Source organism: Sciurus vulgaris (genome assembly GCF_902686455.1).
Source record: "Sciurus vulgaris genome assembly, chromosome: 15".
In the NCBI taxonomy this organism is placed as follows: Eukaryota; Metazoa; Chordata; class Mammalia; order Rodentia; family Sciuridae; genus Sciurus; species Sciurus vulgaris.
The window spans coordinates 11,634,646-11,659,374 of record NC_136476.1 but is presented as its reverse complement, the minus strand read 5'-3'; the positions used below and the strand labels follow the sequence as shown (position 1 = coordinate 11,659,374).

Below are 24,729 nucleotides of genomic sequence, written 5' to 3'. Positions count from 1 at the left end.
TGAGTCTCTGGGATTACAGGTATGTGCTACAATGCCTGGCTTATCCCCAACCCTTTTGGTTTTTATTTTAAGACAAGATTTCACTAAGTTGCCCAGGCTGGCATCAAACTTGTAATGCTTCTGTCTCAGCTTCCCAAGTCATTGGGATTACACGCATATGCCACAGCATCCAGCTACTATTAAAAAAAAAAAAAAAAAAAAAAAACTCTAATCAGTTGCTTCATTTTTTAAAATGCTTTGGATATTGACTGGTACAGCACTGAATTTTCTCGGGAGGAGATCCTTCTTTATGCCCCTAAGTCATCCCATTTGTGAGCATGTGTGTAGTTACTGCCCTTCAATAAGCATGCAATCAATGTTCTCCATTTGTTTCCCATTGAGGCATCTTATTTGTATATATGTTTTACATTCCTAGAAAAAGAATCCTAGATTTTTCCTCCTATGTGTTTTCACCTTGCTTTTTTGTGATCCATAATGCTGATTGAGGTTGTCAATACAGTGAAACCAAACTGTCAGGATAGGAGAAGATTATTCTGCCATTTTTTTAGTACTTTGAACTGCACATCAAAACTGTAATGATCACTCTGTACTTGTTTAACCTACCTGTGAGGTTCACAATAATTTTCTGTGGTCATCAATGTTTTCCAATTTACCAATGGAACCAGGCTTCACTGTCAAAGTTAGAAAACGGATGATGACTTTGGAGCACAGCCTAATAAGGACCTGGCACTTGCCTCTCTTTTTGGCATTGTTGATGCTCTTAAGAGCATCAGCCAGGACATTCATGCACACCACTATGCACACAAATATGGGGACATGGAAAGATGGCAGAAGGAGTAAATGTTCTTCATTTTTAAAGGTGCTTAAAATCTTTTTTCATTCAGTCTCTCAAACTTCAGTCTTCACCAGGCCATGGTGGTGCATGACTATAATCCCAGTGAATCTCAAGGCTCAGGCAGGAAGATCAAGGAAGTTCAAGGTCAGCCTTGCTTATCAAGACCCTCAAAATAAAAAATAAAAAGGACTGGGGATGTGGCTCAGTGGATAAGCATCCCTGGGTTCAATGCCCAGTACCAAAGCAACAACAAAAAAAACCCTTCCGTTTTAACTCTTCTTCCATGTATTCTAGACCCAAGAACCACCTAGGACTACCCAGAGCCACTAGATAGCCACCAGATGCTCTTTCATGCCTCCATGATGTAGTTTCCTCTTACTGAGAAACAATGCTCTAAGGAATTCTCAGAAACCCATCTCTGGAAAACAGCTGCTCTGTGGAGTTTGTCTTAGTCCTCTAAGAAGTCATCTTCCTCCTTCTTCCTAATTCTGGAATTGAACAATTTATTGCAACACTTAAAAAAAAATTTTTTTTTTTAGTTGTAGATGGACACAATACCTTTATTTTATAATTTATTTTTATGTGGTGCTAGGCAAACCTCACATATGGTAGGCAAGCAGTCTACCACTGAGCTACACACCCAGCCCTATTGTAGCATCTTTTACATTTTAATTGAACACATTCTTTTCTCCTACTAAGTTCCTCAAACATGAGCAAGGATTATACCACATTCATTTTGTATCCCCTGCGTAGTTCAGAGTGCAATAAATAGTAAGTGCTCATGATGCATTGAATAAATGAATAGATATATAGGAAGCAAATAAATCCTAATTTTTTATAAATTCAAAAGTGTTCAGCTATTAGATCTTCAGATATTGCCTCTCGACCCTTCCCTCCAATGTCCTTTTCTAGAATTCCTAATTAAACATAATTTAGAGTTTCTTGTTCCATCTTCTATGTCTCCTATCTTCTTTCCTTGTATTTTATCCCTTTGATTGTTTATGACTTCTACTAGAATAATTCTTAGCACTCTATTCTATTTCTCTGATTTGTGTCTGAGTGTCTAGCATAAATTCCACACCATTTATTGTTTTTAATTTGTGATTATTTTATATTTAAGATTTTAATTATTTCTTTTTGTTCCCACCTGTTTTAATTTTGCATTTTCCTGTTTGTTTCATAACTTAACATGTGTGAATATTATGTCTTCATTTATTTTTTAGTATCTTAAACATTGATTTTAAAGCCTTTGTCAAACTTTTCTATGTAATTAGTACTATCTGAAGTGAGTTCATATTCTAATTGTTGAGTTTGGTTTTGTGTGTGTGTGTGTGTGTGTGTGTGTGTGTGTGTGTGTGTATGCACTGGGGATTGAGCCCAGGACCTTGCATGTGCTAGCCAAGCACACCATCACTGAGCTGCATTCCTAGCCCTGGTTATCTTTCTTAACATCCATTTTATCCATACCCTCTGGAATGTTGGTCTTATGAGAGATTTTGTTTTGATTCTTTATTCTGCAACTCAGGAGGCTAAGGATCACAAGTTCAAGGCCGCTTCAGTAAATTACTGAGATCCTGTCTCAAAATAAAAAGGACTGGGGATATAGCTTAGCACACAGGGTTTAATCCCAGTACCAAAAAAGAAAGGAAGATCTTTATGGAGTTTAGGGAAAAGATTAGTGATGTCATAAGCAAACTAGAAAAACTTGAAAAACAATTTCTCAAATTGGATTTGAGATTTGCCGGATGAATTAAGAATGATGGTTTTGAGCATTCCCAATCTCAAAAGTTCATCAACACAGTTTCCCTGATATAATAGTCCAGGGATTTCTGAGAGTGTCTGGGTGAATCCTGAGGACATCCAAGTGTTTGTGTCTTCTCCTAGGTTTTGCATGAACCCTGGAACTTGCCCATTTGAAGTTTTCTGTCTGTGATGCTCATTTCTTCTGCTATCCTTTCTTCACACACCTCACATGCCCTTGAATGGAGAATCTGGTGCTGAAACATATAGGATAGCAATTTAGGGACAGATTTTTCTCTTAGGCTATAACCTGGGTAGAAAAACAAAGGGTAAATTCCTTCTTAAAATAATAACTATCATACTAAGAAATGAGGATGCTTGAGAACATCAGAAAAAGTCTGACAACCTACAATAAGAAATTTGCCAACTAAATCCTATTTCATTCTCTTTTGACTGCCCAATATTTTTAGAATATTAAAAAGAAAAATACATAAAAACACTAAGGATGGGGGGTGAGGAGACAGAGCACATTCAAGCTTAATGTGTACCTTTGTGAGCAACTGGTTTCTCCTTAATTAGCTCATTTCTTGCCTTTGCACGTTTAACTTTTTTATTTATCCTCCTCATAAAATTGTTTGGAATAAAAATCCAGACTGGATAACCAAAGCCCCTAACTTTCCCAAGCTGCCTGCCTCTGTGCACAACAGTGCTCATAAGCCAGATCCCAGGGGCTGCACTGGATTTGTTGAAGGCATCCTAGGGGAATCATTCTGAGGGAGAGCAGATGGTGAGCTGCTCTAAATTTTAAGAAAATGCCAAAATGCCTGTCTCTGTGGTCCCGAGGCTCCTTAGCAACAATAATAAATGTAGGGTCTTAACCATGAAAACAATAAAAAGAATTCTGAAAATTAACAAACTTCCCATTTGTGAAAGATTCTCAGTCCCTAAGTGTACAGGTTTTGCAGTAAATTAGTGTAGGGGGTGTAAATAGTCACTGATCTGTCATCCTAAACTGACAGGTACCTTTAGGTATTACCCAGACTCTGGGCTGTAGCCAAATTAGTAGGAGTGAGGGAGGAGAGAGGTCATTACATAGTTACAGTTACACAGGAAGAATAAGTTCCAGTGTTCTATTACACAGTGGGGTGACTAGCTAGTCAATAATAAAGTATATTTCAATATAGTTAGAAGAGAATTTTGAATCATCAAGTAAACAATAAATGTTTGAGATGACAGATATGCTATCCTGATTTGATCATTACATGATGTATGCATGTATGGAAACATCACATTTTACTCATAAGTTTGTATAATTACATGTTGATTAAAAGTAAAATAAAGCTGGGAGTGGCTGCACTCCAGTAATCCCAACCACTCATGTGGCCAGGCAGGAGGATCACAAGTTCAAGGCCAACCTGGGTAACATGGCAAGACCCTCATTGTTATGGTTTAGATGTGATGTTTCCCAAGAGCTCACGTGTGAGACAACGCAAGAAGGGTTGGAGATGAAATGATTGGGTTATAACTTTAACCTAATCAGTAAATTAATCCCTGGAACGATTAACTGAGTGGTAACTGGAGGCAGGTAGGGTTTGGTGGGAGGAAGTGGTTCATTGGAGGTGTGGCTATGGGGTATATATTTTGTATCTGGAGGCTGGAGTTCCTCTTCCTCTCCCTCTGCTTCCTGATCATCATGTGAGCTGCTTCCCTCTGCACTCTTCTGCCATGATGTACTGCCTTACCTTGAACCCCAGAGAATGAAGTTAGCCACTTATTGTGGAGACCTCTGAATTGTAAGTCCCTATATAAACTTTTCCTCCTCTACAGTTGTTCTGGTCAGGTCTTTCAGTTGCAGCAGTGAAAAAGCTAACTAAAACACTCATTTCAAATGAAAAATAGAAAGAACTGGAGATGTAATGTAGTGGTAGACCACCCCTGGGTTCAATTCCCAGTAGAAAGAAAGGAAGGAAGGGAGGGAGGGAGGGAGGGAGGGAGGGAGGAAGGAGAAAGAAAAGAGAAAGAAAGAAAGAAAGAAAGAAAGAAAGAAAGAAAGAAAGAAAGAAAGAAAGAAAGAAAGAAAGAAAGAAAGAAAGAAAGAAAGAAAGAAAGATAGATGGGGTATAGCTCAGCAATGTTTAGCATGTGCAAGGTCCTGGGACCAATCCTGACCACCACTAAAAAGAAAAAGAGAAGAAAATGTAACTAATCTTAAAGTATAAATTTTGTGACCTAACCTTGTTATTGCCTTCACCCCCCTTTTCATAAACCTAATTTAGTTTAATATACTATAAATTTACAAATCATAATTGCATATGTTATGGGGTACAAAGGGATGTTCATACATGCAATGTGCAAGGATTAAATCAAGCTAATTAACTCTTCCATCACCTCAAATAATCATCATTTTTGTACTAAATACATTCAAAACTACTCTCGGCAATTTTGAAATATACAATACACTGTTATTAAATTAGCATGCTATTATACCATGCTGTATACTAAATCTCAAAAAGTTTTTATCTCTTGACTAAACTTTTTGTACTCTTGACCAACATCCCCCAATTCCTCTCACCTCTTCAGCCTCTGCGAGCCACTCTCTACTTCTATGAATTCCATTGTTTTAGACTTCACATGTAGGTGAGATCACATGTCTATCCTTAATTTCTCTCATTAAAAACATAGATTTTTGCCTGGGTGCGGTGGCTCACGCCTGTAATCCCCAGTGACTCAGGAGGCTGAGACAGGAGGATCATGAGTTTAAAGCCAGCCTCAGCAACTTAGTGAGGCACTAAGCAACTTGGCAAGAACTTGTCTCTAAATAAAATATTTTTTAAGAAAGAAAGAACTGGGGATGTGACTCAGTGGTTAAGCACCCCTGAGTTCAATCCCCCATACCAAAAAAATTAAATCTTGTATTTAAAAAAGTTAAAAATAAGACATTTAAACTTTATTTTAGAAACGTAAGATGGGAAACTGAAGAAAGGAAGTAGAAGATTTGCTTCTTCCATCAGACATCACAATTGTGTTCCAGACCATAGAGAAATTCTGTATAAAACAAGAACTAAAATGAAAATGAGTTTTTGGGATTTATATTACTGCAGGCAGTCCCCCAACCTGAGATGTGTCCTAAAGGTTTATTGTCTAAGTTGTTCAGAGCTCAGGATTGATTTTTGCATAGAAACAACAGTACAACTGATTGAACTCACAAATAAGACAGGAAAAGTCCACTTAACTCCATTGGGAATGTGAAGGACGGAACTCCTGGTTTTATGTCAAGTTCAACTAACCACCCTTCACAGCATGGTTCCCATGGGAAGACACAATTCGTGTTGCTCAAGTTCTAACTCACAATGCCAGGTACATCCTATGCCCACCTCTCTTACACTCATTCTTTGAAACTTTTAGCAGAAACTCCAGGACCTTCCTCATAAAATGAACTAGAGTTCAGGTCTCCTATCCCCCAAAGTCTTTCCAGAAACTCTCCCTTGATACCTGCGTAGAAGGAAATATTGGAATCCATTATTCTTGGGATGTATGCATTGGGAGAGAGAGGTGTTGCCTCCACAGGAAACAGTTCACAGGTTCAGATCTCTCCTATTTGATGGTTCATATGTTAAGGCGGATAGTGTGGTAGAAAGAGCTCTAGACTGTGAATCACCAAACCTGAATTTGAATCTTGACAATTACTTATGTAACCTTGGATGAATGACATTACATGTCGTGTATTTGAAAATAATAAATAGGACTGGGTTGTAGCTCAGGGGTGGAGTGCTTGCCTAGCACTTACAAGGCCTGGAGTTCAATCCCCAGCACCAAAATAATAATAATCATTAATATTTATTAACAGGCTGGGACTGGAGTGTGGCTCAGTGGGAGACCACTTGCCTAGCAAGCACAAGACCCTAGGTTTTATTTCCAGCATTGAAAAAAAAAAAAGTACATAGAATGTCAATTTTTTTCCCCTTGTTCTGCTGGGTATTAGAACCCAGGTCTTTCTACATGCCAGGCGAGTACTCTACCACTAAGCTACATCCCAGACTAAGAATGTGAGATTTCTAAGGAGAGATTTTGTAGCCTTAAAGGAATCTATCACCACCACCAGTCCCAAAATTAAGAATCAGTGGAAAACATGGTCTACTGAATTCTTTTGGCCCTCAAACTTCAAGTGAGTGCTGTCTGTCTGTGACTTACTCACAACCAAGCATTGAGACCCTCTTCCAAATCAGCAGCCATCATCCTGCCCACTAGTTATACAATTAACAGAAGGACAAATACAAATTTTTTAAACTTTCTATATAATCTCTTGTTCTCTGAATATCTTTTTCTTGCTGCAATTAAAGATCTGTCATCCCCAACCTGGAGTTTCCAGGCTGAGTCTGCCTAATTTGGACTAATTAGATAACATGTACTTGGTCTTGTAGACGTTTCCCCCATGCCCTCAATCAAGTCATCTTTTCGCTTCAAAATTTTTGTTTGTTTTTTTTTGGTTGTTTTTGGTACTGGGGATTGAACCTAAGAACACCTTACCACTGAAGCTACATTCGTAATCCTCTTTTTAAATTTTGAGACAGGGCCTTGCTAACTTGCTGAGGCTGGCCTTGAACTTGAAATCCTCCTGCCTCATTCTCCTGAGTTGCTGGGATTACAGGTGTGCAACATCATACCTGGCTTCTGCTTCAATTTACTTAACATAGTCCTGGCTCCTAAGTGTTTCTGACCAGATGTGGTGGCACATGCCTGTAATCCCAGCAACTCAGGAGGCTGAGGCAGGAGGATTGCAAGTATCAGTTCCTAAGCAACTTAATAAGTTCATCTCCAAAGAAGGCAGGGTGTATGTGGCACAATGGCTAAGCACCCCTGGGTTCATCCCCAGTACCAGTGGGGGAAAAAGGAAAAGAAAAGAAAAAGAAAGGCTGGAGATATGTAGCTCAGTGGTAGAGCACTTGCTTGGCATGTACAAGGTTCTGCATTTGAGTCCCAGCACAAAAACAAAATTTTAAAAGAAGGAAAAAAAGAGAAAGAAAGAAAGAAAGAAAGAAAGAAAGAAAGAAAGAAAGAAAGAAAGAAAGAAAGAAAGAAAGAAAGAAAGAAAGAAAGAAAGAAAGAAAGAAAAAGGAAGGAAGGAAGGAAGGAAGGAAAAAATAAAATGAAAGAAATCTAAGGTTCAGTGTAATAACTTGGATTTTTTTTTTCTTTCAGGAAAAGGAGGATCAAATTGCTTATCCTGTGTGTGGAGCTACCACTTCATGGGAGGAATCTGCACTTCTGACTGTCTTGTGGGAAAATACAGAGTGGGAGAGGTATAGGACAGCTGGGGCAGTATGCTTTCTGCTTTTTTAATTTTAGTGTTTATTTATTTATGTATTTATTTATTTATTTATTTATTTTTGGTACCAGGGATTTAACCCAGGGCCACTTAACCACTGAGCCACTTCCCTAGCCCTTTTTATGTTCTATATTGAGACAGGATCTTACTATGTTGCTCAGGGTCTCGCTAAATTGCTAAGGCTGGCTTTAAACTCACAATCCTCCTGCCTCAAACCTCCCAGATTGCTGGGATTACAGGTATGCACCACCGTGCCCAGCCTTCTGCCCTCTTTAGAGAGAATGAACTCAGTTCCTGCATATCATTCTGGGTAGTCAAAAAGTCCTAAAATCCCTATACTCACTATAGTTTAGGTCTAATGTTGTGAATCTTCTTCCATGACATCATGAAATAATGGTGCTATTCACCTGCAGTCTTTACGTAAAGCATAGGCATTGAGAAGCTCTAAGATAAATAATGGGATGTTAAGTAGTGAGGACCTCAGAATGAACCCTACCTACCATTGTTGTTCATGACCACAGAAGTTTCAGTCTATGTAAGAATATTACATCGGAAATACAAACTCTCTTCTCTCAGAAATATAAACTCTCTTCTCTCTTACCCTCTCCTGTCTAACCAAAAACATCTGAGTAAGGGAGGAACCACACTGATGTTGATCTTTCGTCCCTCCACCTCTTTTGCACAGTATATTCAGAAAGATTCATTTGCTTGAACAGAATCCTTGGATTTCCTGAGTGCCCTAATGCCTTGATTGTGCTTCCAAATTTTAGAAAACACATAAATCTCTCCATGGTGAAATTAATTCAAACTAACCTATTGCATATAGGTGCCCTTTAAATTCTGACATCGGCTCTCATCACAGTTTGGAGAAACTGAAATTCAGAGAGGTTAAGTAGTTTGCTTAAAGATCACATGAATAGTAAATAACAAAGCTGGAAACTGAGCTGAACCACCAGAGAATTTGATGAGATAATAACAGCTGAGAAAATGGTGTAGTAGTGTCTAAAATATGCCAAGACACTCAATGAGAGCAATTTCTTTCTTTTCCTTTTTCTTTTTCTTTTCTTTCTTTTCTTTTTTTTTTTTTTTTTTTTTTTTTTTGGTGATGGTGCTGGGGATTGAACCCAGGCCTCACAAATAAATGTTGGACAAGTGCTCTATCACCAAGCTATAACCCAGTCCCTCCATTCCTCCTTCTATTTTATCATACTTGCAAAGTTACACAGGTAGAATAGAAAGGCATCCTTCCTGACCCACAATTCCAGCACCAAGCAAAGAAAAACTTTTTTTGTCGGGAGGGAAGCCACTTTTTTTTTCTCATCTCTGGACTCTTCCTAATGAGATTTAATTGCTTTAGTTACATAGTCACAACTAATATCATTCTGGGTCCCAGTCACAAGAATCCAGTAATCAAGGAAGCTATGCAGGTAACTGATGTACATGAGTGAAGGACACTAAGGGAAAGAAAACCACAGCTCGAATTTGCTAGAAAGTGGAAATTGATGTATCACGTATGTGTTGGTGATATAAGAGCAAGTTCTGGGAATTGTGTCACACAAGAGTGCTTAAAAAAGGGGTCACTGACACTCAACTCTGTCAGTGACATGGACATGTTAAAATGATGAATCCAGTTGACAGGTCTTCTAGATTTTTAAGAGAAATTAGAAACTGGTTTACAAATAAAATATTCTACTTTTGAAATGTAAGAAATGAATACAGAATGTTTTAAACTGTTCAAGTCTACATAGTGTGGACCAGACAAAACTAGTCCCTGACCGGAGCTGTCTTAAGATGAGCACAAGAAGCCAGGCTCTGTGGCACATGCCTGTAATCCCAGTAGCTGGGGAGGCTGAGGCAGGAGGATTGCAAGTTCAAAGCCAACCTCAGCAATTTAGCAAGGCCCTAAAGCAACTCAGGGATACCCTGTCTCTAAATAAAATACAAAAAAGTGTCTGGGATGTTGCTCAACGGTTAAGTGGCCCTGGGTTCAATCCCTTGTACCAAAAATAAATAAATAAATAAATAAATAAATAAATAAATAAATAAAAAGTGAGCACAGGAGTTGTCACTTTATGACAAATTATTGTGGAAGCCTATTCTTCTACTATTGTTACCAGCAGGTCTCTGAGGTCACGGCCCTGCAATGGCTTCATCCAGTTGTAGACAGCTGGGTCTGTCTTTTGCCCAGCACAGTTAAAATGGACCCAGAAGACACCATCTTTCTGCCGTCCCCGGCAGGCTTGCCGGGATGAGACGGGATGTTCTCATTGGGAAATACCAGTGCCTCGTTGATCTCTCTGCATTCACAAAGAACCTCCTGATTATTCTTAACAGGGAGAGAAATTTAACTGTGAAAAATGCCATGAGAGCTGCATGGAATGCAAGGGGCCTGGCACCAAGAACTGCACCATGTGCCCGGCACCCCTACTACTGCACATGGACGATGGCCGCTGTCTCCAATGCTGCAATGCCTCCAACCCCTCGAACCCCTCGGGCCCCCAGGAGTGCTGTGACTGCCAGGACAGCGTGGGTAAGGGGATGGGACCGGAAGAGCAGCCTGCAGAGGGAGGGCCTGGCCTCAGAAAGCGATGAGAGCCGCAGAAGAGAAGGAGGGAAAGTTCAGGAAAATAATAAGGCTGCTTTTCATTGAATGCCTGCTGTATGCCTACTGTACTTGAAACTTCATGTCCATCATGCCAGTTCACAAGTAGATATTATCAATCCCATTTTATAGATGAGGCAACTGAGGCTCAAAAGGTTGGATTAGGATGCCTGGGTCCTCATTTAGAATTAGAAAAAGGGCCTTTTGGACAGTAAAGCCCACATTCTTTCCACTCTATACTGCTCTCCAAGTTAGAGTTCAACTAGGTCTAGAATTTGACCTTTATACATTTATCCCATTCCATTTTTATTCTTCCCTCTTGGGGGCAAAAAAAAAAAAAAAGGTCAGGGGGAAGAAATTAGCCTTCAAGGAGGTTAATGCAATATAATCTTGAATCTGTTGAAGAATCATTCAGTGGAAGTCAGCCCAAATCTAAACCTTGCATTAGGGACTTAAAGCATTTTAGGAATAAATTTTCACTGAAGGTTAAGAAGAAACAAAACTGAGCAAGTGGCACATACCTGTAATCCCAGTGACTTGGGAGCCTGAGGCTGGAGGATCAAACCCAGCCTCAGCATTTTCGTGAGGCCCAAGCAAATTAGCAAGACTCTGTCTCAAAATTAAAAAAATATAAAGGGCTGGGGACTGCCTCAGAGGTTAAGTGCCCGTGGGCTCAATTCCTGGTACAAAAGAAGGAGAGGAAGAGGAGAAGAAAAAGAAGGAGGGAGGGAGGAAGAAGGAGGAATAAAACCCCTATCACCAATTTCCAGACCTCAACTGTCTTACAACCTCCAAACCCATCCATGTTGATATTTGATTCTCATTAGTCATAAACTTTGAAAGATCCTGAATGGAATGATTTCTAAAAGGAAAACATATTCTATATTGTTTGTTTGAGTGAGCTCTCTCTGTGTTGCTCAGGTTGGCCTCTAACTCCTAGGCTCAGGCAATCCTCCCATCTCAGCCTCCTGAGAACTGGGAAGACAGGCACACACCTCCACAACTGACTTGTATATTCTTTTTTTGAAGCAGGGTATTGAACCCAGAGGTGTTTTACCCGAGTCACATCCCCAGCCCTTTTTACTTTTTATTTTGAAACAGGGTCTCGCTAAGTTGCTTAGGGCCTTGCTAAATGACAGAGGCTGACCTGGAACTAACAATCCCCCTGCTTTAGCTTCCTGAGCCACTGGGATTACAGGCATGCACCACCACTCCTGGCCTGGCTCCTATATTCTTAAGATATATTCCCTAGTCCAGAAATAGATCCTTTCCTTGGGGTTCAGATATATCATTTCCTGAGCAAATATTTATGGAAGACTATCTATCTGTAAGTAAAGAAAACCCCAGACCCATAACTGCTACCAGACACTTTTTAAAAATTTTTATTTTTATTTTGTGATACTGGAGTGGAGGGTCAAACCCAGGGTCTCTAGAATGTTCAGCAAGCACTCTACCACTGAGCTACTAGCCCCCTAGTTTTCATTTTTGTATCAGCTTTTTCAATTAAGTTCTCAGTATCATCTTTCCCAAAACCAATTCTTTCCTTCTTGAGTTTTCCCACCCCTAGGGGCAGCTGTTTTCCCCAGTTCCTCATACACATCCACCTTCAGAGTCTGATTGCCTAACATCCATGCTGTGTCAGTTAAGAATAATAACCCGTACTACATCGAAACCTTTAAATGAAGCCAGAAGTGTGTGCACGTTGGATGCAGTGTTTCTGAACATGTCCCAACAAAGAACTATTTCTTTGGGTTTCCTAGCTCCTCTGTGGTTCTTGAAGAGCAACCTGGGGCAACTCTGCAAAAGTCCCAGTGTTCTTGGATACAGCTTAGTGCCAGAATGCTTGCCTGGCTGGCAAGTGTGAAGAGAGAGAGAAATGCAGGGGGGACCCAATAACTCTGATTCACTTGCTCCTTCATTAACTGAGGCAGTCTGCCCCAAAGAAACTGTCTCAGAGGCTGAGCCTGACTCTGCAGCCTGAGATGAAGAGTGAGTAAGATATGATTGCCCGTGGCACCCTGGCAAGCTCTGAAGGTCTTTTGTTCTTTCTCTTACTTCCAGCAGTATTTACCTCAAAGTGCTCTCCACAGATTGCTTTTCTACCCCTCTGGTGCTTTAAATATTTCATCAGGGAAAAATTCTGTGCTCATGTTGGTAATAATGAATGCAATAATAACAGAGGAGGGAATTCTGCCTGATGGGCAAAATCTTCTAAGTTTGAGGATAAAATAGAAAACTTGTTTAGCACTAGCAAAAAGAGAGAAAAGAATATATACGCTAAATTGAAGATTTGCAAGTAATTTTTAATATTGTCTAGACTTCCTATAAAATAGTCATATTTAAAAATTATAAAAAGAATATATACAAAGCAGCGATGAATCAGATCTAATTTGGAAATATCACCTTAATAAATATCAAGATATTTAATAAGTTAGGTGTGGTGGCGCACACCTATAATCCCAGTGGTTCTGGAGGCTGAGATGGGAGGATTGAGAGTTCAAAGCCAACCTCAGCAAAAGTGAGGTGCTAAGCAACTCAGTGAGACCCTGTCTCTAAATAAAATATAAAATAGGACTGGGGATGTGGCTCAGTGGTTGAGTGCCCCTGAGTTAAATTCCTTGTACTTCCCCCCAACAAAAAACAAAAATATATTTAATAAGCATAAATCATCATACCTGGCAACACTATTATTAAGTTAGTGTGTAGAATGTATCTAGAATCTCCCATAAAAGAATCCTGGGGGCAAATCCAAGTAGTTCAACCAATATTTATGGAGAAACTACTATTTACTTTAACTTGTACACCCAACCTGGTCTGATAGTCTTTTCTCCAGTTCTTTTATACTATTTTCCACACTCCTATTTCATGGGCTAACGAAAAGGAAATAAACTAAGCAAATTACCCAAGTTGAACAAATGAGTGTAAAGAAAGAAAATGGAGCTTATTGCTAAGTTATGGTTTAATCCTTCCTTCTGTGGCACTGTTTTGGTTACTTCATGTTCTTAGTCAAAGCATCAAAATAAGCTGATGGATAAGAAAGGGCAGAATTCTTGACTTCAGAAATCCTGTTTTTGCTAGGAGAAACGCCCTGTCACTCAAGTTGGCCAGTCGGGATTTAAATGCTACAGTACTTTTTCCCCCTGGGCAAGTACCACAAAACTCTAAGAAGCCAAGCACCAGTTGTCACAATAAGTTTCCTTCATGTGTCTAGACTGTCCCACGGAGTTAAGGTTAATGGATTGGAGTGCTGGTTGTTCCACAATGTCTTGTCTCTGAAATGTGACAATTCACGTCCTCTTCGTGGCCTTAATTTTCTCAACTATCAAATAATAAATTGGTCTAAGTAATTTCTAAGGCTCTACATGATTATACAAGTCAATGATATTATAAATTATCTTCTCCTTCCCTAGAAGGGTAGGATAGTTATTTTGGGTCAGGCTTACAGGCAGCTGGGGAGAGGACTCAGCCTTAGAAAAAATCAGAATGGTATTTAGCAATAGCTAAAGCACAGACCATGGTGAAATACTTTCTCAGGAGGGAAATAGAATCAACTGATAAATTGTACATTTGGAGACTGACCCATGACTTATGGGTCGTAAGGGAACTCCCTTTGGATCTCAAATTGACCCTCGTTCTAGAAGGATGGATTGGTTTTATCAAGCATAGAGTGGAACTCTTATAGGGTACATGCTAAGATTTTGTAGAGTGGTGTTCCTCCCAAGGAAATTAGAGACCATGTTTCTTACATTTTTAGATTTTTTTTTTTTAAGTGCAGTTCTTTACCTCGGAAACTAATTTCCCCGATTCTGTTTCTTTTCTCCTAACTTTTCCCTTTCTCCCCTGCCGTTGGGGTCATCTTCCAACAGACGAGTGCATCCTTCGAGCAAGTGAGCCTGGGCCTGCCACTGAGCGCTCCAAGACAGCTCTGTTGATCACCTCCTCCGTCATGCTGGTGCTTCTGTTGGGGGCCGCTGTGATCGTCTGGAGAAAGTCTCGGGGCCGAGTCCAGCCAGTGGAGAAGGCCGGCTATGAAAAGCTGGCCGACCCTGCCAGGTCTTACTCCTCCTATAAGAGCAGCTATGGTGAGGACACCAGCTTTGAAGAGGACCAGGTGATTGAGTACAGGGACCGGGACTATGATGAGGATGACGACGATGACATCGTCTACATGGGCCAAGATGGCACCGTCTACCGGAAATTTAAGTATGGACTGCTGGAGGATGAGGATGAAGTTGAGCTGGAATATGATGATGAGAGCTATTCCTACCAGTAGACACGATCCACCCTATCCTTCCTCTCACAGGCACACCTGTGGGTTTTATCCACACACCAGGCTGAGGTGTGAGTGTTTGTGTTTGTCTTCTTAACCACGAATCCAACCAGAACATGTAAGAATGCTGAAATAGTCTGTGCTTCTTTCAAGCAACTAAACTCAACTAACAGTTCCTGCTCAACCATCACTGAGGAGCAAGGGTAAAATTTAAAGACAGTTCCCTCAAAACGAAGTCAAGACGCCATAGCAGAAAGTAAAATCAAGTGAGAGCTGTAAAAATTCGTTTATGTGATGTTACAAAATAGGGAGGGGGCAGAAGAACAGTAGGGATTGGGTTTCCAAGTTGCATTGTGGGGAGCTCTGCTACATTTTAGAATTCTGATATTTCTTTAACTAATTTGGGGGTGATGGTGAAAGAGTTGGTTGAGCAGAGATTTCTTTCCCCTTTTTGTTGTGTTTAGACAGAAATTTGTGAGAATCAAGTAAAGATTGTTTTTATCAGTTGTTCCTAGAGTACCCCCTGGTGAACAGAAGAGACCATTTGTGTGCTAAGGCAGCTCAGGACCCACTTAGAGATGAGGGAAGAAAAGAGAAGCATCATAGAGGAGGAACCATGAGCTTGCTGCGACCTGATTCATCCAAGGGAATGCAGAGCCATATGATCCTGAGGGCAGAGTGGCTCAGGCAGGAGACAGGTGGCAGCAAGCCCAGCATGAAAAAAATCACCAAGATTCTAAGAACCACACCCTCATGATTCTCTAAGAACTTTTCTAGAAGAAAATAATGAAAGAAAAATGGCAATGTGAACCTAACACAAAATGAAATTAAATGATCAAAAAAAATCATCCATTAAGAAAAAGACTAGCTACTAAATTAGAGGAGCTTTCATCCACAAACTCATCAAAGAAATGCAGGCTCTCCATAGAGAAAGCTGGAATGGAGTCTAACATGAGGAAGAATTCCAGTGTGCTGCTCACAAGCTGTAATCCAGCTGCTAAACAGCCTCTCAACACATTAGCACTGTGGTTTTGTTTCTAGACTTCCTAAGCTTCCCTTTTCTCCTCTGTCAAGTGTAGTCTTAGATATATGCAATCAGGGACAGTTTTTCTGCAGATAATAATATAGAGAGAGGGGCTCTAGCTACTCCAAATTATACCAGCAGAATCTTGTGGATTTCCTTGTCAAAGAAGTTATAGACACTGCTAGGAGTGGGACAAGAAAAAGTGAAAGTAATGTTCTCAGATGATGGCGATAGTCAAAATATATTGCATACCTACTCTATACCAAGTACCAAGCTAAGCGATTCCTCTAAAAAAAAAAAGAAAGAAAGAAAGAAAAAGAAAAAGAAATTACCTCACTTACCCACTTGATACCACAATTCTATCAGGTTGGTGTCATTATTGCCCTACTTTTATAGGAAACTTGAGGCTTACTTTAGGCTAAGTCACGGGGCTGGGCATAGTGGCACATGCCAATAATCACAGGGAGGCTCAGGAAAGGATTAAATTTGAGACCAAACTGGGCAACTTAGTGAGACCCTATCTCAAAATAAAACATTTTTTAAAAACAGGACTAGCTCAGTGGTAAAAAGCACACTGGGTTCAATCCCCAATACCAAAAAAGAGGCTTAAGGTCACAGAAAGCTCATCAAACTCCAAACAGTGAGTGTGACCTAAAGTGTATGTTCCTAATAAATATGCTTCACTAACATAAGATGGGAAAATTAGTCTCCTAAATATAATAAACATGTCTATTATTGTATTCTGTGACATTGATATCCTTCTAGGAACTGTATTATCTTCACTAAATTCATGTATTTTTTTTTGAATAATGTGACACAAACACAGGAAATCTTGATGAAGAAGACTTCAGTTTACTGACTATTTGTATTTCTTTAGAGGGTAGTTTTTAAAAATTAGCAAGCTTTCCCTGGAAAAAGCCAGATTTTTGTTAAGACTTCAGGCCTTGTGAGCTAAAAGGTCTCTATACCATCTCTACCATGTAGTGTGAAAGCAGCCTCTGCACTATGTATTTCCCAAGAAGACTGTATTCCAATAAAACTTTATTTGTGGACACTGAAATTTGAATTTCAGATAAATGTCACACATCATGAATATTATTCTTCTTTTGATTTTTCTTATCCCTTTAAAAATGTAAAAACTATTCTTAGTTCACAGCAATACCAAAACAGGTGGTGGGTCAGATTTGTCCAACAGGCTGTATTGTGGTGAATTTGTCTATAAAAAATTCTTCAGAACCAGGTGCAGGTCCAGAACTGTGATTTCAATGAGGCTGTAATTCCCTGGGAGACTGAGGCAGGAGGATTGCAAGTTCAAAGCCAGCCTCGGCAACTTATAAGGCCATGTCTCTAAATAAAAAATAAAAAAGAGCTGGGGTGTAACTCAGTGGCAAAATGCCTCTGGGTACAATCCCCAATATCAAAATAAAAAAAAAATCTTCAGAGGTTCTCTGTATCATACATACATATGATATGCTTTCCAAATTTTTCATCAATTAAAATTATCTCTTCAAAATCCATTTGAAGTCTCATTTCATTTCTTAAAATACATAAAAATGCATGTAAGATACCCATCACATCAATGGGAGATTTGTCTTATCTCTTGCTGTGTAATTACAGAGTTAGCCTACAGAAACATAATTTTGCTTATACTGTGGTGTTCATGTTCCTTGATAATTTGAAAACTCTAATAGACTGAGTTGAACATTTTTTTTTCAATAGCCTGGAAATTGTTTTCCAAGAAAAGTCTGTATTTATGATACACAGTTAAAGGTTGAATGAAGTTGTGATGACCTTGAACACTAAGAAAAACTGTGTTGTTTTTGACCTGCAATGAAAAGATCATACATGCTTATGTACTGGTAAGGTATGACATCTTTCTTTCTTTGTGCTTAGTTATGCCACATTATTCTCTCGCTTCTTTTGAAAATTTTGCTTACAAATGTCTTAATAGATCAATATGTGGTTGGAAAACAAAATCACCTTTGGTTTTGTTTGCAAATAACTTGAAAATACTAAGAGAGTCCTCAAAAGTTGGAAATATACCAAGAAGCTGGATAAGAGCTTAAAAGGTTCTAGTTCATAGAATGCAATTTTAAAATTATAAATAAATTAAGACCAGGTAATGCTATGAAGAGCCACTTTTTTTTTTTTTTTTTTTTTTTTTTTTTTTTTTTTTTGTACCAGGGATTGAACCCAGGGGTGCTTAACCACTAAGCACATCCCAGACCTTTTTTTTTTTTTTTAAATTAGGGCCTTATTAAATTGCTGAAGCTGGTCTCAAACTTGTGATCCTCCTGCCTCAGCCTCCCAAGGAACTGGGATTACAGGCATGCAGCACCACACGTCACCCTGTCCAGCTAGACTTACTTATTAAGAGACTATTTTTGCACATTTTTTATGTGCTTAGTATTTGAGTTACCAAGTAAGAGATGCAAAATAAAAGAGTTCTGGTCTTTCTCCTTTTTTATACCTATATCCAATGATTAGGCTAGTCTTATCAATTTTGAATTTTCTCTCCTAAAAATCAGTCCAAATGTCTTTCAGCTCCACCACTACTGCCTTATTCAGGCCAACATCTCTTTCATCTAGACCATTGAACTTCTGCCTGAATGATGGCTGAACTTCAATCTCTTTATCTCCCAGTTTTTCCTCTTCCTGCACCAAATATCATTTCTAAGATCCATCAGATCATCCCATTCAGGCTCCCTCTCACCGACTCTAATTATGACATTCAAAACTTTGCAATGGTCAGGCACAGTGGCACATGCCTGTAATCCCAGCAGTTTGGGAGGCTGAGGCAGGAGGATCACAAGTTCAAAACCAGACTCTGCAATTTAGCGACACTCTAAGCAACTTATCAAGATCTTTTCTAAATAAAACTTTAAAAAAAGACTGAGGATACAGCTCAGTGGTTAAGCACCATTGGGTTCAATAATCCCCAGTACAAAAAGCCCACAACTTTGCAACATATATCCATTGTCTGAATCTAAATTTATCACCTGTAATTTCCTAGTCCTTCCTTACTTCCTAGCTTCCCTATTCATATCTCAATGGTACTGACTTGCTTCTAGGTTCTTCACCATACTATCAAATTATCCCATGTCTTTGGGTGCATATCATTCACTCTTCTTGGAATCTTCTTCCTCTGCCTTTACCAGCTGGAAAATTCCAACCAGTCATGATAGCACATGCCTGGGATTCCAGCTGCTCAGGACACTGAGATAAGAGAATCACAAGTTCAAGGCCAGCCTCAGAAACTTAGCAGGTATCCTATCTCAAAATTTTAAAACTGTAACTTAGACTGGAGATGGTCTGAATTCTCCCTTGAATACTTATTCCTTGCTTTTCCCCAAAGGTATCTTCCTTGAGTTTATTCCCACTGAATATCTATGTACTTTCCTAAATAAACCTCTGTCTATGCCTTCTGTGGAGGGGTGCAGGGAGGTGGAATGTAGCTCAGTGGTAGAGCACTTACCTTACATATGTGAATTTCTGGGTTCAATCTCCAATATCACATATGCACACACAGAAATGTCTACCAAGTACCAAACTCTGTCCTGGGGACACTGATTATTAGGGAATAAGCAGTAAGTGGGATACATCAGATTTTGGTCCCCAAGGAACCTTCAGTCTAGTTGTAGAGGAAAAACCAGATAACAAGGACTATCATGTCTGGGGATCTAATCCAGGACCTTGCACATGCTAGGCAAGTACTCTACCACTAAGTCTCACTAAATGAGAGACTGGCCTCAAATTTGTAATCATCCTGCCTCAGCCTCCCATGCAGCTGGGATTACAGGCCTGCACCATTACACCTGGTTATAACTTGATTTTTAATAATAGTTGTATCTAACAACTGACTCAGGATTCCTATGGGCCAGGCCCCATTTTAGGCACTTTCCTTGTTTAATCTCATTTAATTCTTCCACACAAATGCTATAGGCAGGTAACATGGTCCCTCTTTTCAAATGAGGAAGGGAGGCTCAAGAATGGTACTCAGAGTGTCTAAGTCAAAGTAGACCAAAGTGGGTGCACATGGTGGCCAACAGGCTATAGTTCAAGGCCAGCCTGGCAACTTAATAAGACCCTGTCTCAAAATAAAAAAAAAAAGGACAAAGGATGTAGCTCAGTGGTAGAGTCCCTGCCCTCCTGGGATCAATCCCAAGTACAAAACAAAACAAAACAAAACAAAACAAAACAAAAAACTTGCTATTTAGGAAAATTACTAAAGACTACAGATGCTTAATACACACTTTTGACATTGGAAATCCCTTTCAAAAATCTGTTCAGTTAACAAGGTCTGTTTTAGAATTCATGAAAAAGGAAACTGCTCAGCATGCAATCTAAGGAACAAAGTTTAGATGCCAGCGATTAAAATACATAGTAGCATTTGTTTCACATTGATATATAAGAAGTGTAAATAGAAAGTATTAAAAACATGGAAAATATTTAATAAGAAAAGAGAAAAATTTTAAAAAGAAATACCACAATGCAGTCAATGTATGCATGCTGTGGCCTTTAGATCTAACTTGGTCACCATGCATCAAGAAGACATGATACTTGGCAAGGCACTCTGATAATGAATAAACAAAATTGAAATATATTTGGGGCCTTCTTTTTCCAGCCACTGATACTTGCATCGCCATCAGATGTAGGAGAAAAAAAAAAAAGAGTCACAAAAGTGAAGAAAGATGAGAAAGGTCTGTTTTGCTCATCTCCACAGTCCTAGCACCAGCACACATGGTACATATAAAAGTATTCATTGTGATTACAGAAATGAGAATGAATGCATATCCCTTGCCTTCTGTGCTAATAGTAAATGCAAGAACCAGGTCACCTGACCACACTTAGCTGTAAGGAAGACAGGAAAGCAACAGATAATAAAGCCCAACAAGATGACCTGGACAACTGTCTCGACTCCTCTTTGGGGACTTGACCACCCTCTATAAAATTGTTTTCATTATCATAGAAGATGGTAAGACAGAGAAGCTATTAGGTCACCTGATAAGAATGCCTGCCTTTCACCAGGCATGGTGGTACAGACCTATAATCTGAGCTATTCTGGGGTAGCAGGATTGCAAGTTTGAGACCAGTTTCAGCAATTTAACCAGACCCTAAGCAAGTTAGTGAAACCCTGACTCAAAATTAAAAATAAAAGGAGTTCGAGACTTAACTCAGTGGTAAAGCACCCCTGGGTTCAATCACCAGTATCTTAAAAAAAAAAAAAAAAAAAAAAGTCTGCCATTCTAACAAAAAAGATACAGTGAGAAGAACAGAAGAACAAATCTTATCCTGCAAGGAAATGATATAAGTCTTAATAAGTGAAGCAAATGTATGTTCATAAAAGAAGGAATTATAGATAACACAAGATCAGGACAAAATTGAGGTCAGGAGAATTATCCTTTAAATTATTGCTATCAGTGAGGCCTGTTTGAGTGACTAGCAGTATAATTCTGAACCTGATGCAAATTCTGCTATATCATTTGTGTTAATTTTAGTTATGATAAAATATTTAACTCAAATTGACTTAAATACAAAAGGAGGAGTAGGGATATAACAGAGTGGTAGAGCACTTACCTGCATGTGAGAGGTTCTAGGTTGGGGCCCCAGCACTGAGGAACCATAAATAAATAAATGAAAAATGAATTTATTAGCTCACTTAATTAAATAGTCTAGGATTAAAAGTGGAATCAGGTACTGCTGGAGATGGGGTCAGATCATGCCACCAGGTACTGTTGATCTCCATCTCCCTCTTCTGTCCATTCTCCCTGGAGGTGGCTCCTCTCATTAGCCAGAGGTCTACCAGCTAAGCCTGACTCTTTATTCTCTTGGGTCCTTGCCCAAAAGGAAGAGGGCTCCACCTCTGAAGCAAGTCTCAGGAAAACTTTGGTGACATCTGATTGGCTCGGAAAAGGCAATTGTTAGTTTCCATGATGTAAACATTCCCATAATGACCAATTTCAAGCTTTAAAGATGATATCACTTCACCTGGTGTTAGGAAGAAATACGGAGACGAAAACAATTACATCACATTTCTGCCACACAAATGCCTTAGATACAAATAATCCTAAAAGCATAAATAATAGTAAACGTAAAATAGTTAGGAAATAATGAGTTTTGGGAGCATGTTTCCTGTGTTTTATACAAAATTTATTTAACTAAGGGTTTTAATAAACTGGGCACAATGGTGCACCCCTGCAATTGTAGTGGCTGGATGATTTCGAGTTTGAGGTCAGCCTGGGCAATTTAGGGAGACTGTATCCCAAAATTTTAAAAATAAATAAATAAATGAAAAGGACTGGAAATGTGGTAAAATGCCCCTGGACTTAATCCCCAGTACTGAAAAATAAATAAATAAAATGTGTTTTTATAATTTGATTTTTTCCCCCTTTCGTACTGGGAATTGAATCCAGGGAAACTACCACCTTTTTATTTTTAATTTCGAGACAGGGTATACTAAGTTGCTGAGGGTCTTGCTATCTTGCTGAGGCTAGCCTTGAACTTGTGATCCTCCTTCCAAGTCCGTGGGATTACAGGCATGTACCACCACACGTGTCCCACACCCCTCCCCCCAAAAAAAAGAGAAAAAGAAATTTTTTTTTTTCTCTTTTGCTCACCTCCACCAGCATCAAACAAAAATAAATGTTAAATAACTTCTTAACAAAGACTTATAATTACAGCACACAGTTCTGGATTTCTGTTCACTATTACCTGCAGTGACATGCATGAGTTCATTTTTCAAGTTCGCTTTTTCTGAGTATTTTCCATCTGCATTTGGTTGTCTGTGAACCTGTGGATACTAAAGGCTGACCGCCCTTGCTAACACAATAAGCTAATGTATTCTTTTTCCATTGCTGCACAACAAACTGCCACAAATTTAGCTACTTAAAACAACATTCATTTATAATCTCACAGGTTTCTAGATCAGAAGACTTGGGGGCTCCTCTGGATTCTTCACCTAGAACCTCACAGGACAGGGGTGGGGGAGGCCAAATCCGGGTGTCAGCCAGACTGAGTTCTTATCTGGAAACTGCAGAACTGCTATCCAAGGTATTCAAGTGTTAGTACATTCAGGGTTGTTTTTGTTTGTTTGTTTGGTTGGGTTTTTTTTTGTTGCTTTTGTTTTTTGGTCCTGGGGATTGAACTCAGGGGTACTTGACCACTGAGCCACTTTCCCAGTCCATGTTTATATTTCATTCAGAGACAGGGTCTCACTGAGTTGCTTAGGGTCTCGATAAATTGCTGAGGCTGGCTTTGAACTCACAATCCTCCTGCTTCAGCCTCTCAAGTGGTTGAGATTACAGGGATGTGCCACTGTGCCCAGCACATTCAGGGTTTTATGTATGGCTTCAGATTGAGAGGGTTTTTTTTGACTGACAGCTAGAGTTCACTTTCAGACACTAGAGGAAGCCCTGAGCTTCTGAATAGCCCCTCTTCTTCAAAGCCAGCAATTGCTCATTGAATCTTTTTCATACTCTGATGAATCTTTCAGATGCTCCCTTCTTCCACCAGCTGGAAAAAAACTCCTTTTATGTATGTGTGTGGGAGGGTTACTGGGAATTGAACCCAGGGCCTTGCACATTCTAGGCAAGTACTCTTTTACACTGCTACATCCCCAGCCCAAACCTTTTTCTTTTAAAGGGCTCAGGTAAATAGGTGAAGCCCACATGGGTAATCTTCCTCTAGCTATAACCTAGTCACAGGCATGACATTTCATCATGGTCAGTCCTGGGGCTTATTTAGGATAGGTAACCTTGGGGAGCTACTTTAGGATTCTGCCTAACATAACCAATAAAACTTTTGGAAATCAATGTAGCAAAATGTACCAAGAGTCTTTTAAATGTTTTTTTTTTTTTTTTTCTATTTGAATTCACCCATTCCACACTGCAAAATATTATAGGCTGAATCAAAGCTTTCACGTGAACAAAAAATAGTTAATTTTTGTTTATAATTTAAACTACAACACTTTAAAAATAAGTTTATAAAAACTTATGCTATAATATTTGCATATAATAATAAGCAAGATATAAAAGTTTATGTGCACTACCATTTTGAGTGTATTTCTGAAATTAAAAATGAAAACCTATATGGATTATGCAAGCAAAGCTGTAAAAAGCAAAGATAAACAAGACATGTTGTCTGCCCCCAGAGAACTTAGAACTGCTGTGGAAAAGCAGATTAGTGTACAAATAATCACAATATGACAGAGAAAGTAACCATTGCAATAATTCAGATGGGGTGTGGGGGAGCAAACCATTGAAACACAAAGATAGGCAGGACTGTTAAAAAATAGCTACAAAGATACAAGTTTTCTGAGAAAAAGTTGAGGGAAATGTTTTAGAAGACCAAAAGGATCTTCAGAGCTCAGTTATGGTGGAAGATAAGCCCCTAGCTTGATGGTCCTATGAAATGATAGGGGAGACTCAGAAGTACGTGCCTGTAATCCCAGCAACTTGGAAAGCAGAGGCAGGAGGATCTAAATTCAAGGCCAGCCTCAGCAATTTAGTGAGGCCATTGGTAATTTAGTGAGACCCTATCTCAAAATACAAAATATTAAGGGCTGGGGATGTGGCTCAGTGGTTAAGTGTCCCTGGGTTCAATTTCTGGCACACACACCAAAAAAAAAGGAATAAAAAAAATAGGCACTTTTTAATAAGAACTTATGATTACAGGTCATCCTGGGCCAGCTTTGCTGTTAGTAGGGACAAGGCAAAAGTATTAAGGAGTGTCTTTCATGGACTTCACTTTCTTTTCCCACATCATTTCCTCCTCGTGCTCTTGTTTGCCATGGGCACCACCGATTCTGGGAAGTGGGAAAGATCCACCAATGTCCACAGATGCTGTCCCAGGGTCAGTTTGGTGAAGTGGGCTTCAGATTCAATGATGACGTCTCATACTGTTCCTTCATAAACCATTCTAAGTATAAAACTCT

At 39.3% G+C, this 24,729-nt stretch overlaps 1 protein-coding gene and 1 pseudogene across 5 annotated transcripts in view; one reads left to right on the top strand and one right to left on the bottom strand.

Moving 5' to 3' along the window:
* The window catches only part of PCSK5 (proprotein convertase subtilisin/kexin type 5), a 437,767-nt gene extending 419,948 nt beyond the window's left edge, over positions 1–17,819 (top strand). For 3 of the 4 annotated variants that reach the window (XM_079112090.1, XM_079112091.1, XM_079112089.1), the window contains exons 36-38: positions 7,775–7,875; positions 10,236–10,431; positions 14,370–17,819. In XM_079112090.1, coding sequence (XP_078968216.1) covers positions 7,775–7,875; positions 10,236–10,431; positions 14,370–14,776 — 704 coding nt within the window. In that variant the 3' untranslated portion in view covers positions 14,777–17,819. The remainder of the gene's footprint in view (positions 1–7,774; positions 7,876–10,235; positions 10,432–14,369) is intronic. The other variant, XM_079112092.1, reaches the window with a different exon arrangement.
* LOC306644826 (small ribosomal subunit protein uS8-like) lies at positions 412–21,701 on the bottom strand (annotated as a pseudogene). The gene is made up of 3 exons (XR_013766892.1): positions 21,356–21,701; positions 2,745–2,826; positions 412–1,323 (listed from the first exon to the last, which is right to left on the bottom strand). The product of XR_013766892.1 is annotated as a small ribosomal subunit protein uS8-like (transcript).
* Between the last annotated feature and the right edge of the window lie 3,028 nt (positions 21,702–24,729).